The following is an 18659-nucleotide window of genomic DNA, read 5'->3' on the forward strand; positions in this document are numbered from 1 at the left end:
TCTTCTCAGCTTCACTTTATCAGATGTTTTCAAAATATATTCATAAATGATGCTCTGTCATGGTTAAATATGGCCTATTATGACTTTTTACAAATATAGTACAGTCCTCCCAGCTTCACTCTATCAGATGTTTTCTAAATATATTCATAAATGATGCTCTGTCATGGTGAAATATGGCCTATTATGACTTTTTACAAATATAGTACAGTCTTCTCAGCTTCACTTTATCAGATGTTTTCAAAATATATTCATAAATGATGCTCTGTCATGGTTAAATATGGCCTATTATGACTTTTTACAAATATAGTACAGTCCTCTCAGCTTCACTTTATCAGATGTTTTCAAAATATATTCATAAATTATGCTCTGTTCGCGACACTAGCATACAGTAGCTATCTGAGCTACAGCGCTAACAATACGCTCACATTTTAACAGCAGCGTCTTGCTAGGTTAGCCTGAAGGAAAAAAAAAGATGAAACTTACAGCTCATATGTCTGTAGCACACAGATTGTGGAGCAAATGATAAATATTTCCCACGTTTGATGCTCAGAAAACATGCTCGGTTAATTAGCAACTCCAAATTGTCCATAGGTATGAATGTGAGTGTGAATGGTTGTTTGTTTATATGTGCCCTGTGACTGGCGGGCAAGCCAGTCCAGGGTGTACCCCGCCTCTTGCCCGAAGACAGCTGGGATAGGCTCCAGCAGCACCCCCGCGACCCTCGTGTGGATAAGCGAATGTTGTGAAAATACAATGTAATAAGCATAAAGCTTTGTAGCATATTATTCTTATTTTTATTATTTACCTTTCAACAAATATTCCAGCCTGTACGGCATGGACAATGCTGCGGAAGCGAGGTTTCTCCTCATTGCGACGCAGCATCAAGCCCATCTGCCGAGTGAAGGTGGAGGCCAGCCAGTCGCGCACCTCCGAGGGTACTGACTCCGACTGTATGTCACTGAGCTCATCCTCCGTGTCCACCAAGCGCCTGAAAGAGGAGAGGTAAAATGGGGTAAAATAGATAACAGTCTGACAGCGGATCAACGGCCAAATCCTAGTGCGCTGTCCATCAAACATCACCACATCTTACGTAACGCCCGAAGCAACCCCGTTTTCTTCAAAACACCACTATGTGCTCTTCAAATCCAATTGTGTGACATAATTCTTCTTGTTGACATGTGCTGGCAAAGCCACCACCGCCCCTTTGAACCAAATCCAAGCTGGGATAGCAACGAGACAGCGCCCGTATCGCGGCCATAATTCATCATTGGATTGTTCATCCCTCCTCCATTCTGGGGTGCTCGTGCCATCGCCAGCCCTAATCTACTTGGATCCAGATGACGAGAGGTTTACATAATTCCATAATCTCGGACTGCGGAACCGCAATAATCGGTTGACATACACTGTCCCAACCTCATATGTGTCATTCTGCTGCGTTTGCTCTGATGGTACAGTGAGTGTGAATGCTATGGTAGCAACCTTGGTGGTACGGCGCCTGGTGTAAGGAACCTACTGATTTGTTTGGGGACTGAGTACTTCTTGTTGTTGGTACCTGTGTGGGAATTACGAGTGAACAGAAGGGGTCTGTATTCAATCTGTGATGAGAAAAAAAGATCCAAGGTAGTGATTTTAGGGTGGGGGGTGTTGTGTTGACATTTCCTGACCTTCATTAGGACATTTGGACTAGGCAGACCTGTTTTGAATGTACTGTAATACCACATGGTCCATCAATTGACTTCATCAGTCTGTCAGTTATACTGTGTATTGACCTTGATGTACATTGCGTTCAAGGCAACGCCAGAATCCAAACATCAAAGTTTGGCGACGTGCCACGCCCACATCCTATGGCGCGGCCCAAAATCCTTCGCAATTTAACATCGCCCATCCATCTAGTGTCTGTTGATGCGACATTGGGTTAATTTGGTCAAACCCCCTAGGAGGAGTTTGTCGAGATACGACCCCTACTTTTGCCCCCAAATCGTCGCCGCCATCCAAAAATGTCCGACTTCCTGTTGGTTTTTGAACATGGGTTCTTGAGACTTTTTTGTGCATCCTATCATGAGTGATGTCTCCCCCGAAAATCATGACGATCCGTGCAACGGGTGGTGAGGGATAATTATTTAAAAACTTCTAGGTGGCGCTAGTGAGTCAATTTGGATTGGTTTCATATGGAAGCCCCACCAGGGCGCTCAGGCCGGGATTCTGACCTCCCGTATAAGTTTTCAACCACATGCGACCTTCTGCGGGCGAATTATGACCCTTTGATGGTCAATGACGAGGCCTGAACATTCACCGCCATGCCACGCCCACCACATGCGCTTTTCCCGCATCATGGTCCATCAATAGGCTTCATCAGTCTGTCAGTCAGTGACCTTGTGACCTTGATGTTCATCTGATGAATCTCCTGCCAGAAAAGAGCTGATGTAGATCACAAAATTTATCCTGTTGCCAATAGGAGGCGCTGCTTTGCAGGGAACCCAATGAAGACGCTGGTACAATAATCCAGTCTTGAGTCTCAATACCTCGCAAATGCTGCCTTTGGTTCCATGTTAATGCTAAGTGAACTGCACCAAAGTTTGCACCAAGTATCTTTTTTCTTTATAATTTTTAGTCAAACCCTTTGTATACCTCACATAAAAAAATAATCAAAAATTAAGCATCCCACATCAAGTATCATGGTGAATGAAATCTCACCTGGTCTCCTCGATGTAGACCGACTCCAACACAGAAGCCGCATACTCCAAGTTCTTCTTGAGGTCAGCCAGGGAAGCCTCTCCTCTCTCCAGCTGTTTGACCAGACATCTTAATCTAAAACAAAGATAACAGCCACTTCACAAATGGGATTACTTCATATGATTTACCTATGATGACCCTTTTCTGAATCACGTCTACTACAGTGCCTCGTGATGTAGAAATCCTCCTCCTGAGGACTCTAAGTGGGTTTCGAATACAGGATAAGGGAATTTTAAAGAACCAAATCATAGCATGAGAACCAGATTGTTTATTCCTGACAACAATACCTAATACAGACGTCCGGGCTTATCTGCAGTCCCTGTATGCCTACAAGTAAGCGGGTGTTATTACAGCACAGCTGAAAAAAAGTACCCTTCCCTAGAAAGTCATCCCTCACTACTTTAAAAATATTCATGATGTTTTGTAGTTGAGACAAAACAAATGCATTTTTTTTGCAAATGTTGCATATTTTTGGTGTACAGTGGTGGCCTATGGAGGGCAGTGATGTTATGCATGCTGGGTTTAGAAAATAGGAAATGGGAATTCGGAAAACTGTTCATACGGTGCTTTGAGCGTTTGCATGTAGGACGTAGTGCCCTTTGTCTATATCAAATACAAAGACTGACTAGTTTACTGCCATCTTGACGTGGTGTCACTCAGCCTCCATTACATTACATTGATGAGACAATAGCCACCGCAGGAAGTACGCGCTAGAAAAGAGCCCGCATACGTCTTCCTATAGTCAAAAGATGAAGCATGTTGTGAGCGTAGGTTTCTGGGCCGAGCATAGAGTACTAGGTCCACCGAATAGGAAGGTACCAAATGTCATATTTTATATTTTGTACTAACTTTTCAGCACTAATTATTATACATTTAGGATTAATATGATTAAATGTGTTTTGCCACGGCGGCACGGTGGTCCAGTGGTTAGCACGCAGACCTCACAGCTAGGAGACCAGGGTTCAATTCCACCCTCGGCCATCTCTGTGTGGAGTTTGCATGTTCTCCCCGTGCATGCATGGGTTTTCTCCGGGTACTCCGGTTTCCTCCCACATTCCAAAAACATGCTAGGTTAATTGGTGACTCCAAATTGTCCATAGGTATGAATGTGAGTGTGAATGGTTGTTTGTCTTTATGTGCCCTGTGATTGGCTGGCCACCAGTCCAGGGTGTACCCCGCCTCTCGCCCAAAGACAGCTGGGATAGGCTCCAGCACCCCCGCAAATCTCATGAGGAAAAGCGATAGAAAATGAATGAATGTTTTGCTACTTCTTATGTACCTTTGTGGACATGTGGAACTGTGAATTGTAACATGTGATGTATTCAAATATACCGTAACTTGTATGCATGGTCAAAATAAAACTGCACTGGCATTTTACATCTAATACTAATGAATGAGTTAAAAAAATAATCATTTGTATTTTGTGTACTCTGACCTCTTGCAGGATACCACCTGCTGCACTCGAGGTCATGTGTTTGTTGACTGTGAATGCCCACCATCCGGGCTTTGCATGGTATTGAATTATTTAGCAGATAGGTGGGAGACAAAAGAGGCTCTCATTGATTCCCTGACAGTGGCAATATTGTTTCCCTTAATTAAAGGCTCCTGTGTACGGCAATCCTTTAGAATCATCTGTCAGGCTACATTTTGTGTGTGTGTGTGACAACAACCGATAGAGGCCAATATTCACAGACAGTAGATGAAAGGAATGCTTCAAAAGATTAGGGATACCCCAGTCCGATGTCGTATCAGGTGAAGTTAGTTTCACTTTGGACGTTGGATAACAGTCTACAACAGTAGGTACAGCGGTAGTTACCCCTCACTGTGCCCGGACTGCTTTGTCATGTTGCGGGGAGCTCTAAACGCTGGTTAATAATACAGACCGTCAATAAATTACAATATATAAGTATGATAACTATAGATATGATATATGATATATTCTAAATCACGCCACAAATTGATCAAATTGTTCAAGAATGTTGGCTGCACGGCGGCCGAGTGGTTAGACCTCACAGCTAGGAGACCAGGGTTCAATTCCACCCTCGGCCATCTCTGTGTGGAGTTTGCATGTTTCCTCCCACATTTCAAAAACATGCTAGGTTAATTAGCGACTCCAAATTGTCCATAGGTATGAATGTGAGTGTGAATGGTTGTTTGTCTATATGTGCCCTGTGATTGGCTGGCCACCAGTCCAGGGTGAGAGACCCCGCCTCTCGCCCGAAGACAGCTGGGATAGGCTCCAGCACCCCCCGCAACCCTCGTGAAGATAAGCTGCATTAGCCACCTGACTCACATGCTGTGTAATTTATGCAATACTTTTGTTACATTAGTTTTAATGCTTTGAAGAGTTATGTTCATAAACATAATCAATTCCACAAAATGATGTTTGTAAAAAAAAAAAGCTCATTATCATTAAAAATAAAAATAAAGTAATCTGTACCGGATCGGATCAGCAGGACTAAAAAAAAACATCTAATCGGATCGGAAAACAAAAAAAGTGTATGTGGACATCCCTATAAACACTAGCAATTTTCTACCTCAAGACTTGACCGACACGCCGTCTTGCTCTGCGATAACGAGTAGTTAAATAAAACAGCAGCTTGACCGCCAATGCCGACCCTGCCTGGCGGCTCATTGTTATCTCTTTATAGTTTTACCCGCACAAAAGGGTCAACAAATTAACCTTGTGAGAGAACACACACTCCTGGGAATTCTGCTTTATAATCTCACAAATCCATCATGTCCAACCTCGGACTGATAAGACAGGGGGGAAAAAACGTGTGTGTGTGTGGGGGGGGGGGGGGGGGGGGGGGTTGTATGATGACAACGGCAGTCGACAAAGACGCTAGATGAGATTCGGACAAACAAGCAGTTTTATCAGAATTGTTGTGACTGGTGGCATTTAGCTTATTAGCCTATGTTTCCTTCCCATAACTCTTTCTCTGAATAATTTAACGAGTCAATAGCGAATAACGGTAAAACCAACCCAGCTTGCTTTAAAAGCTGCCATTGTACAGATACTGTATATCTACAATGCTAATGCTAATAACTGAAGTGGAATGATACATGTAGTATTCCTTATTGGATTTCCTGGTATGATACCAAGGCGTACTAATCTTAAAGGGGGCCTATTAGGCTCATTTTTCGACCCTTTTGAGTTGTGGACCCCAGCCACACCCAACAATCTACACATAACTGTCTAGATTAGGGGTCTCAAACACGCGGCCCGCGGGCCAAATGTGGCCCGCAGGACACTAGTTTGAGGCCCCCGCCTTGATATGAAAGTTTAATGTAAAGTTTGATATGGATGCTGTATGGTATCATGTACCCAGAAAAAATTATTACGTTTGATTAATGTTCATGTTAAAGGTTAAATAACTGTTAATAGTTATCCTCCCTATCCGTGTGGAAGTGGTAAGTTTTTGGCTATTTAAGTTTAAAGGAAATAACTTGAAGGCTACCGTTTAGGTCGCTAGCTCTCTAGTTTGCGAGTTAGCATGTGTCTCAAGACCCTGCAGTTGCGCAATATGTTGTAAATAAAAAGAGTATAAATGTGACTATAGTCGTGTTTTGTCATGTCTACAGGGCTCTAATAATGCTTTGTTCATTTTAATCTGAAAAAAATAATTTGTCTACTCACTAACTATATGTGGTTTCTTAATTTTTAATTATTTGCCGTTTTATTATTATTATTATATTTATTTAATACTGATTGATTTTCTTTATTCTTGATTTGTTTATTTATTTTTCATCTTATTTTGTGCAGAAAAATACAAATTAAGATATTTGAGAACAGTGGAATGTTTTATCAGAGCTTCTATTGTCGAAAATTGGAACCAAAGCACTGAAAAAGTTTGTATATTTTTCTGTTTTTAATAAATGCGTTTGTTTCTTTTTGGAAAACCTGATGCGGCCCAGCCTTGCCCAGACCCTAGCTCCAGTGGCCCCCAGGTAAATCGAGTTTGAGACCTCTGGTCTAGATCTTCCAGAATCTGCACCTATTTCAGTTGTATTTCCTTGGATTTGTGCTTTCCGACAAAATGGTCTTAATTCATTCCACCCATGGCCCGCCTCTGGGCACGGTCACTCCACTGTGATTGGCCACATGCCCAAAGTGCTTCCTAACTACAAACTGGATGGAGACCCCTGAGTTACCGTGTATCAACTCAAAAAGTAGGCATCTGGTGCTCCTCCAACGTCGTCTGCCCAAGGAGGAGGACTCACTGTCAGACACACTTTGTCAGGGCCTCAGAAGCAGGACGTGGAGGCGACGTGTGGACGCACAGCGTGTCCAAAATTTATGCACCTTTCCCGGCGAGAGCGCACTGCTTCTGGCTTCAGCAGATATTTCACGGTCCCGTGTGAAATGTCGTTGACAAAATGAAAGTATTTTTAATATTAATTAAAAATAACTTCTGCCAGAGCTTGCGTCGTAAACAGAGAAGCAGAGCTTGGGGGAGGGCAGAGAGTGTATCGCGCCTACAGCCACGCCCATATAAACAAGCCCGCTCCTCTGTGACATCACAAAGGAACAGTTTTGTAACGCCCTCTGAAACCGAGCGTTTTGAGCCATCCCAAACTTCTTTCAGGGCTCACTTCCAAATGTGCAAACCTCATTATCTGTAACTGTGGCATGGTTTAACACCAGAATACAACATTCTTTTATTTATTTATTTTCAATTTTTTTTTTTCATTTTTTAAATTTATTATTTTTTATTTAATTTTATTTTATTTTATTTTTTAATATACAGTATAGATAACCATAACCCAACATTCTAACTACATTTATAGGTCAGAAAAGTGGAAGTCCCCGTTAAAACAAAGGTACGCACCAAACCGTGACGACGCCGTTCCATTACACCCCAACTAATAAGCGATACATCTCCTCTCTGCTCACTGCCGCCAATTCCTACGTCGTGGGCTGGCTATTTTAAGGGTCATAAGGAAGTGATTGCATGAAAGGCAGAATCAGTGCTCATGTAATTTGACTGCACTAATGGTGGTTATTAAGAGCAGCTGCGTGCCACAGAGCCTCCTTGCTAATATGCAGGAACAGGAAGAAAAACAAATCCCCTTCCACAAAAATCAGCATTCAAAACCTGGGGGTACGTATGTGCTTTATGATTATGCTTTTGTCATAATCTTTTCTAGAGGGACGTATTTATGTCAACATAACTGCAATGACGGCAGTCGAGTGGTTAGCGCACAGACCTCACAGCTAGGAGACCAGGGTTCAATTCCACCCTCGGCCATCTCTGTGTGGAGTTTGCATGTTCTCCCCGTGCATGCGTGGGTTTTCTCCGGGTACTCCGGTTTCCTCCCACATTCCAAAAACATGCTAATTGGTCACTCCAAATTGTCCATAGGTATGAATGTGAGTGGTAATGGTACTGGTTTTATTTCATTTGAACATGCATCAGACTACAATTGAGTGCATCCCATAATCAGTTCACAGTTCCACATGTCCAAAAGGAGTAGGAAGAAGCAAAGCTTATTAAATCCTACCCCTCCATCTGGTACTTTTACAATCACTAACTGTTACATTTGTTCACTTCCTGCTTTCCAAATATAGTTTATTTTATTTATGTTTTATTTTTTTGTCACATACCAAAGTACGAGGTACCGATTATCCTCACGAGGGTCGCGGGGGGTGCTGGAGCCTATCCCAGCTGTCTTCGAGCGAGAGGCGGGGTACACCCTGGACTGGTGGCCAGCCAATCACAGGGCACATATAGACAAACAACCATTCACACTCACATTCATAGCTATGGACAATTTGGAGTGGCTAATTAACCTAGCATGTTTTTGGAATGTGGGAGGAAACCGGAGTACCCGGAGAAAACCCACGCATGCACGGGGAGAACATGCAAACTCCACACAGAGATGGCCGAGGGTGGAATTGAATTCGGGTCTCGTAGCTGTGTGGCCTGAGCGCTAACCACTCGGACCACCGTGCAGCCATCTAGGATAATAATTTATCTATTCATCAGTGCGCATGTGCTCACACGGAATCACTATAAAATGAATGAACAAATGAATCAGCTTCAATATTTCACATTTTTTTAAGGTTTATGTTTTTTTAAGTGTGAAGGAGTAGGGGGTACATGGCTTCAGGTGAAATGTCTGAAGGGGTACGTGACGTAAAAAGTCATTACATACTATCATGACTGTACCTGGTAGTGCAATAAAGAATTTATGATTTAATTTCTACTTTTTTTAATGTATTCAAAACAAAGATAAATACAAATTCAAACAGCAGGCTGGAACAGATGGAGTAAAAATGTTCTTTGGCAAAAAAAAAAAGTGATGTATTTGTCCCTGCTCATCATAAAAAAGTCATTTTCAGTCGTGATAAGAGTATTTTCAACACAGCAGGAAGAAAGGGGGCGGGGGGCATAATGGGCAGCCAAAGTCAACCAACGCAGCGGCGGGATGCAGAAATCGGTCAAATGACATTCTCGCCTCGACGGTGCATAATCAATAGCCTGGGGTCAATGTAATCACCAGCGGATTTTTAGCATGCGCTCGAGGAACACACACAGCTTTTCCCACCGATAAGACCGTAAAAAGACCATGTCTGAGTCCAGCCGCATGATTGGTGCCTGCGGCCGCCTCATCAATATCACCAGAAACTTCCCGAGCGTCTTCATCCGAGACAAGATAGATGGCAGGAAGCAACAACTCCAATCGAAAGTTGGTGTGTGATCATATTTATCCTATTCATTCATTTTCTACTGCTTTTTCGAGCTTATCGTTATGTAAATAGAACTTATAAAGCGACACCCACACTTCATTTTTTTTGGGGGGGGCGAGCATCTGCAGTGGAGCAGACTAAATGATTGTTGATAATCAAATGACATTACCTTCTTTTGTGTGCAGGCAAGCACGCTTTGTGGAAAAATGGCGGTGACTCCTTGAACATTTCCGATATCGGTTCTAAACAAAGCCTATCCCGTGGGAGGCTGTTGATGACAGATGTGACAAGTCTGGCGAGTGGGGGGGGGGGAAGAATCCTTAAAAAAGATCAGTGGTTGGCTGAATGCAGCCCACTCATGTCAAAGTCTCAATCAAAAGAAATATTGACTATGCATGAAATACTCGCATATTGTATCCATTTTGTATTGGATGAACAGCAGCGTTTCCATCATCATCCATTATGATTTGGTCATCTTATAACAGATTCCTTTATAAAGTGGACCTATTATGCTTTTTCCACTTTTCTGACCTATAAATGTAGTTAGAATGTTGTATTCTGGTGTTAAACCATACCAAAGTTTCAGATAATGAGGTTTGGGCATTTGGAAGTGAGCCCTGAAAGACGTTTGGGATGGCTCAAAACACTCTGTTTCAAAAGGCGTGGCAAAAGTACACCTTTGTGATGTCACACATTGGCAGACTTCCTTATATGGGCGTGTCTGTAAGCTAGATAAGCCCTCCTCCAAGCTCTGCTCCTCTGTTTACTTGGTAGCAAAGCTACATTCGTTTACAATTCCAACAACGCCACCATTAGACACAAGTGGTTGGAATTCCTGATTCCCTACCAGCAAAAGAAATGTAATTTAATCTGTCAACGGCATTTGAACCAGTCATGATGTGCTATATATATCACTATATTGACACTTACTATGGTATTTGGCTAGTTTTTCACTTTCCGAATGGAAACTCGTCATGAGTCCTCCGAATGACCTTTCCAAAAACAATGGTATCCATGGAAACGAATATTCCAATCTCTTGTTTACATGCGCCGCTATAACCAAACAGAATAGTCAATGGGGCATGCGCAGTAAAGCGTAAACACCAACATCACGTGATACCGATTTCTTCGAGTTTTTCTTTGACTTGTTGGAATAACTCCGTATTGCCAGTTTTTCGTTCGTCCAGTCTTGAAATTTAGTTTGGATCAAAAACAAACTTTCCGCAGCAGTCCAGTACCGATTGCTGGCCTCCATTTTTAAAACTGAAGAACATCTGGAGCTGCGTGTTACGTCATATCTGAGCATGTGCTGAAAGAACGCACCCGGGATAAATTTAAACAGGAAAAGATCAAATTCAATCTTGCTAATATTTTATAATTAAATTCGGGACATGTATTATATAGATATATTCATTCATTCATTCATTCATTTTCTACCGCTTTTTCCTCATGAGGGTCGCGGGGGTGCTGGAGCCTATCCCAGCTGTCTTCGGGCGAGAGGCAGGGTACACCCTGGACTGGTCATATAGATATATATTTAAAAAAAAAAAAAAAATTCAATAAAAGTGGACTTGTGAATGGCGTATAGAAGGGTTTAGATTCTGTTCCACAAATGGCGCTAATGCACACGAAAGCTGCTCGCCAACCGCCAATAAACAACAGAGGAAGAAAAACACCACGAAGAACAACTTTCCGTTTGAGCCGATACAAGATACCTCAATGGGATTGGGGAAAGGAATATTCCACCCCCGGGAATCCGATTATATATTCATTCGGATTGGCACTTGGTGTATACAAAGGTTCAATTCTTTCCGTTTGTGCAAATAAACCGAATGCAATTGGACTATTTGGGTCCATGTATACGTGGATACTGATGCGGCTCACTTGTTCATTATGGAGAATGCATGGAGAGGTGAATGTGATGCGCTTTCAGGTTGAAGATGATAAATCCAGTGGCTTTAGCTCAGGTCTGCCAGTGGATCTTGACAGCATTGAGTGGTGTCAGGAGATCCAATGTCGCCGGTGAGTTATTTCTTGAATTGATTGTCTAAAAAAAAGAACATCTTTCTGTGTACTAAATATCACATGTTACGACATGTGACAGCTTATAGACCGGCGGTCGAGTGGTTAGCGCGCAGACCTGGGTTCAATTCCACCCTCGGCCATGTCTGTGTGGAGTTTGCATGTTCTCCCCGTTGCATGCGTGGGTTTTCTCCAGGTACTCCGGTTTCCTCCCACATTCCAAAAACATGCTAGGTTAATTAGCGACTCCAAATTGTCCATAGGTATGAATGTGAGTGTGAATGGTTGTTTGTCTATATGTGCCCTGTGATTGGCTGGCCACCAGTCCAGGGTGTACCCCGCCTCTCGCCCAAAGACAGCTGGGATAGGCTCCAGCACCCCCGCGACCCTCGTGAAGAAAAGCGGTAGAAAATGAATGAATTAATAAATTTGATGTGTGCAGCTTGCATACCAATGTGTTCAATAGTCTGTAAATGACCGTAATTTTACCCTCATTGACGATGTGAGACAAAAACATGAAAAACCACGCTGTGACAGTGAGATCAACACAAACACCACCTTTCTTATGAGTTGTTTCTTGAATTCAATAGTATTCCTCACCTTCTTTATCAAAATGCTGGCACTTGCAGCTTTCTTTGGCTCCATTTTGGGTTATTTTGCAGCCCTGATCAAAAGAAAAGCAGAGACCTGACGTGAGAAACACTATTGAGCTCAAGAAATAACATATGGCAAAACAAGAAGGTGGTGTCACATGTTGCCATATCGTTTCTTTGGCTACAAGCACATCTTCAATGAAGGTTGAATAAAGGTAACCTTATTTTATAACCTTATAATGATTGCATTAGAGTAGTTTTTGGTTAGAGTTGGACCTTAATGACGCTAACCAAGGTTCTGCTGTATGAACTTATACAGTGGACCCTTGGTTAGCCAACAGTGTACAATATACCACACATCTTGTCGGGTTATTAATGTGTTCGTAACATCACGCTAGCATCACGCTAGCATGGAAACCGAAACCGAAGGTCATTACCCTCCAGCATCGTCACCTGTTTTACTCTATGCAACTTAAAGTTGCCACCATTTTGACAAAGAAGGCGGGAAATAATTCAAGAAATAACTCATAGCAAAGGTAGTGTTCGTGTTGATCTCGATGCCGCAGCGTGTTTTTGTCTAATGTCGTCAATGAGGATAAAATTACCGTAATAGTCCATAAGCTGTAATATGTCGTAACATCACAACATGGGATATTTAGTATACAGAAAGTAATTTTTTTTCCACATTAATGAATTCAAGCAATAACTCATAGCAAAACACCACAAAGGTGTTGTCCGTGTTTATCTCATTGCCCTTCATGTTGATTTATCGATATATGCATTTCCATTTGTTTTTTGCATGGAAAACTATAATTGTGAAGCATAAATAAAATAATAAAATAATAAAATAATAAAATAATAAAATAATAAAATAATAAAATAATAAAATAATAAAATAATAAAATAATAAAATAATAAAATAATAAAATAATAAAATAATAAAATAATAAAATAATTATTCATTAATTCATTCATTTTCTACCGCTTTTTCCTCACGAGGGTCGTGGGGGATGTTGTAGCCTATCCCAGCTGTCTTTGGGCGAGAGGCGGGGTACACCCTGGACTGGTGGCCAGCCAATCACAGGGCACATACAGACAAACAACCATTCACACTCACATTCATACCACACAGCGATGGCCGAGGGTGGAATTGAACCCTGGTCTCCTAGCTGTGAGGTCTGCGTGCTAACCATAATAATAAAATGATAAAATGATAAAATGATAAAATGATAAAATGATTAAATGATTAAATGATTAAATGATTAAATGATTAAATAATTAAATCTTGTGTTTTTTTGGATGTCTGGAACAGATTCATTGGATTGGCGTTATTTCTTACGAGAAAAACTGATTTGGTTAGAGGACATTTAGGTATGAGCCTGACCTTCTCCTTCATTTGTCATGTAGTTTATGGGAAAAAAGGAGGCGTCGTACTGGTTAGATTTCAGCAATGTCCCCAGATTTTAGGAAATGCAATAAGACGTCGTTGTCCCACTCTAAAAACGCTGAAACACTCAAGCAAATACACATCTGCTTAGCTCCAGATGCTAAACTGGAGTGAAAAGAAGGAAATGAACTTGGGCAAATTCTTGCCTCTTGTAAGCGTCAGTGAAAGCAATGCGGTGTTTGCCGCCGACAGCAGAGGGTGGGTGTTTGATTTACCAAGTAGCCAAGTCATCGTTTTAAAAGGTTGGTTCATCTGCCATATGGGCTTTTAGCGTCATGCTAGCACTGCATCTTATTTTACAAGCTACATGTGAAAAAAAGCAGCATTTCTGGCTGCGTATCCAGCATCTATGGCAACAATGGCAACAAGACTACAAATGGCTCAAATTACATTTGATTAAACCCCCCAAAAATACAAGAAAAACATCAGCGGATACCATTTGGTTTCTGGGAAAAAACATACCACAGAAAACATCCGCTAAAAGACAAAGTAAAGCGGAATAAATTCATTCATTGATTCATTTTCTACCGCTTTTTCCTCATGAGGGTCGCGGGGGTGCTGGAGCCTATCCCAGCTGTCTTCGGGCAAGAGGCGGGGTACACCCTGGACTGGTGGCCAGCCAATCACAGGGCACATATAGACAAACAACCATTCACACTCACATTCATACCTATGGACAATTTGGAGTGGCCAATTAACCTAGCATGTTTTTGGAGTGTGGGAGGAAAACGGAGTACCCGGAGAAAACCCACGCATGCACAGGGAGAACATGCAAACTCCACACAGAGATGGCCGAGGGTGGAATTGAACCCTGGTTTCCTAGCTGTGAGGTCTGCGCGCTAACCACTCGACCGCCATGCCTCCCCAGAACTAATTCCAATTTAATAATTAATTTTAGTCCTAAATAGTGCGTTATCGGTGGTGAGTGGTTAACTCGCAGACATCACAGCTAGGAGACCCGAGTTCAATTCCACCCTCGGCCATCTCTGTGTGGAGTTTGCATGTTCTCCCCGTGCATGCGTTCAATTCTATATGTGCCCTGTGATTGGCTGGCACCCAGTCCAGGGTGTACCCCGCCTCTCGCCAGAAGACAGCTGGGATAGGCTCCAGCATCCCCCGCAACCCTCGTGAGGATAAGTGGTAGAAATTAATCAATTAATTAATCTGTTTCTTTGCATTGGAGGTGGAAAACATGGATTGTCTGCCATTGTGTTTTGGCTTGTTTAGTAAAAACTGAGAGGTTCCCATTGTAGTCGGGAGGGCAAGGTGAGGAGCGGTGACAAGAGACAAAAATGGAGGCGCATGTGAAAGCTGTGAGAGCAGTGCAACTGGTTTTAGAATTTGACCAAATAACCAAATATTCTTTAATATGACAATAAGGGCCAATAAAAAAACAAGCCGCACTTTGGACACCTTTGTGTTAATGATTATTATATTTTTAGTCAAGTGTGTTATTGGTTGAATTATACTGTAGCAGTACGCATTCATCACAGTTGTGTGATGACCTGATACTGAGTAAAATTCAGGCCGGTATTTGCGATACCAATACGATACTGATACTTTGTGTAAAATACTACTTCAGTGTGGTGAATATTTGTCACCCCTGTGCTATTTGTACTTTTTCAGACAAATACACCACATGGTGACGATCCTATTGCACCCCATTGACCTGAAAGTTCATATAGGAGGAGTCACTGCATAGATAGCATGAAGTAGGTTATCCAAAAAAAAAAAAGCACCAAGATAACATACAATAATCCAGAAATATACCTTGACCTCACTTGAGAGCGTTCAAATGCAGCAGACGGTCAAATTAGGGGAATAAATGGTGGAAGTTACAAAGAGCATCGTGTAATCAGCTGAGTTCAGTGGCCTGATAATAAAACAACCCAAGTGCATTAATTGACCTCGACGAGGAGCTATAGCTCCACAATTCACACTGGGACGGGATGATCATTGCCGAAATGGAACATGCACACCACACGACCTTATTTATAGTCTTTCACCGTATCTACACTCCACCCCCAACTCAGCTCCGTGTCCATGAAGCTCCCAAGATGCAACACTGACCGTATGTTTTGTCCCTAAACGTAACCAAAACCTGACATAGGAGATATTTCAATCCAGAGCACACACAACAAAATAATAAAAAAAAAAACATCAACCATAATCTGAAACAAATCCGCACTTTTGATTTGCATCCAGCGGGCATACCGTCAATACAGAACTATGCTATCCTGTCAAACATGCACTCTCCAATGACATGGAATATATAATCCCAAATGCACATTGGTGCAATCGCTGTGTAATCCCAGAGATTAAAACATGAATGACCCACCCCAGTTGTAGTGGGATTGGAGGATGTAACGATTCATCTACTATATCGATATATCGATTTATATGACATATATATCGGGCAGTACGGCGGTCTAGTGGTTAGCGCGCAGACCTCACAGCTAGGAGACCAGGGTTCAATTCCACCCTCGGCCATCTCTGTGTGGAGTTTGCATGTTCTCCCTGTGCATGAGTGCTCCTGAATAAACATAGGACATGGGAACATACAGCTGATAGTATATAACACTTTTACAACCCTTGTGAGGAAAAAGCGGTCGAAAATGAATGAATGAATGACATATATCAGGCTGCACGGTGGACCAGTGGTTAGCAGGTTGGCCACACAGTCAGGGAGACGTAGGTTAGAATCTCCGCTTGGCCATCTCTGTGTGGAAGTTGCATGCGTCCAAAAACATGCATGTATGAATGTGAGTGTGAATGGTTGTTTGTCTATATGTGCCCTGTGATTGGCTGGCCACCAGTCCAGGGTGCACCCCGCCCAAAGACAGCTGGGATAGGCTCCAGCACCTCGTGAGGAAAAAGCGGTAGAAAATGAATGAATTAATGAATGAATGACATATATCAGGCTGCACGGTGGATGAATGATTAGCAAGTTGGCCGCACAGTCAGGAAGACATAGGTTAGAATCTCTGCTTGGCCATCTCTGTGTGGAGGTTGCATGCGTCCAAAAACATGCATGTTCATTGTCTGCATGTATGAATGTGAGTGTGAATGGTTGTTTGTCTATATGTACCCTGTGATTGGCTGGCCACCAGTCCAGGGTGTACCCAGCCTCTCGCCCAAAGACAGCTGGGATAGGCTCCAGCACCCGTGGTGAGGATAAGCGGTAGAAAATGAATGAATAAATGAATCCAGAACATGGATGGTAACATGTCAGGTGAGTATGCTGGTCATGCAAGTACTAGTATGTTTTCACTTCCTGCTTCATACATACAGTATACAGTATATATATATATATATATATATATATATATATATATTCAATTCAAATGTGCCTGTGTTGTGGATGGAGTGGCCAATGGTGGAAGTGGGGTTATGAAATGGGAGGACACATATGTTACGGACAACAAGCATGTTGGTGTGTGTTGAAGTATTCAACCCCAAGTTACTCCTGATGCTACGTCTTCAGTAGGTTAAAGTGCCAACGGCGTGGAAGCGCTTTGGTGTGGTGGGAAAGCGTTAAATACAGCTTAACTGTATTGATGGCATTTTGAATAGAGACCTCGGGATGCTCTGGATCAGTGTATACGGTATCTGAGGCAAATGTCAGTGCAATACAAAGGGAAACGCTCACACTCGCAAACAGTCAGTAAATCACAGGTCAGGGTATAACTTCTGCTTAAACCGTATGCTCTGTTTACAGATTCCCATTAGAAGCTGGAATAATGAGATGGAACCAATCAGCCGTTGGCCACTCACAAGTGACCTCATCTCCTCAAGGGGTTAAAAGCTTTGCACTATTACACTGTGTATAGTTTCAACAAGAGCGGTGAATGAATCAAGTCCAAAGCTCCTACACTAGAAAACAGGAAGAAGAATACAAGAAAAAGCGAAGAAGGCAGCGATCCAAAGTCATTCATTTTCTACCGCTTTTTCCTCACAAGGTGCTGGAGCCTATCCCAGCTGTCTTCGGGCAAGAGACGGGGTACACCCTGGACTGGTGGCCAGCCGGGCAGATCCAAAGTCAAATAATTGTAATGATGAAAGTGCAGCAAACCAAATGAAGCCATTATGGTTTGGAACAGACGCTCCCACACTGTCAAAAAGCCAACATATTCCCATTCTGGTAAGAAAAGTAATCATCCAGGGACATTTCTTAACGATCCTAAAAACAGCATTTCGCCCATTAACAAAACTGTTTCACAATCCCACGTTATGTGTACGTATCATGGGGACGTTGATTTGCAAGAGCCGTCCTGTATGCCAACAACAAGTCCTGGCATTGCCAAATTCTGATGCCATGATAAATAATAATTTTAATACACACACACACACCTCGATCTGTCAGTCCCATTATGAGATGTCAAGCCCTTACTGTGGCAACCGTGTTGCAGCAATGGTAACTACTACTAAAAGCCAAAAAGTACACTTTAAGTGTGATGGTGAAATAGAAACACAGTAAAAGATGTGAATAAATGAATTAATGAGGTACTATGACACATGAAGGTCTCTATTCAGGCACCGGGTATCCTAGTCGCTGGATGATCTACAAAATATTTCCTATAAATGGTTAATTGGTTCCGGACCCGACGGTGATTAGTGAATTTAATAGTAGGACTCCATATTAATAAATGTAATATTTTCATCGTTAGAGCATAAATATGGGTTTTAACATTATTAGAGCACTCTAGACATAAAATAATACCCACTATATGAGATATAATGATGTCAGGGGTTCAGAGTTGAGTTTTAGTGTCCTGGGTTATAGCCACAACAGTACCCCCTGTTATGATTATGATATATTTTTTGTATTTTAATATTGTGCCTGAGATCATTTACTATAAAAAAAAATATAAAAGCAATCTTCACTCGCTAAATGTACTGCAAAAAAGGTCAGTAAGGATCATTCATAATGCCGCCTACAGAGAACATACTAACTCCTTATTTCTAAAATCACAAATACTTCAACTTGCTGAGTCTTGAACCAGTCATGATGTGCTATATATATCACTATATTGACGGTTACTATGGTACCCATTATGTCATTGTATGGTCATATCACCTCCTACTTTGGTATGTGACAAAAATATATAACAAAAACAAATAAAAAAAATATTTAAAAATGTAAAAAAAATAAAAATAAATAAAATAAATA

General features: G+C 41.9%; 1 protein-coding gene across 4 annotated transcripts in view; it reads right to left on the reverse strand.

Annotated features, from left to right (window-relative positions):
- Positions 1–18659, reverse strand: part of pde1cb (phosphodiesterase 1C, calmodulin-dependent b) — a 104150-nt gene that overhangs the window by 25048 nt on the left and 60443 nt on the right. For all 4 annotated transcript variants that reach the window (XM_058065233.1, XM_058065234.1, XM_058065235.1 and 1 more), the window contains 2 exons: positions 2695–2808; positions 806–988 (listed from right to left, as the gene is read on the reverse strand). In XM_058065233.1, the coding sequence (XP_057921216.1) occupies positions 806–988; positions 2695–2808 (297 nt within the window). The remainder of the gene's footprint in view (positions 1–805; positions 989–2694; positions 2809–18659) is intronic.

This window comes from Doryrhamphus excisus, chromosome 1 (assembly GCF_030265055.1).
Source record: "Doryrhamphus excisus isolate RoL2022-K1 chromosome 1, RoL_Dexc_1.0, whole genome shotgun sequence".
NCBI classification, from domain to species: Eukaryota; Metazoa; Chordata; class Actinopteri; order Syngnathiformes; family Syngnathidae; genus Doryrhamphus; species Doryrhamphus excisus.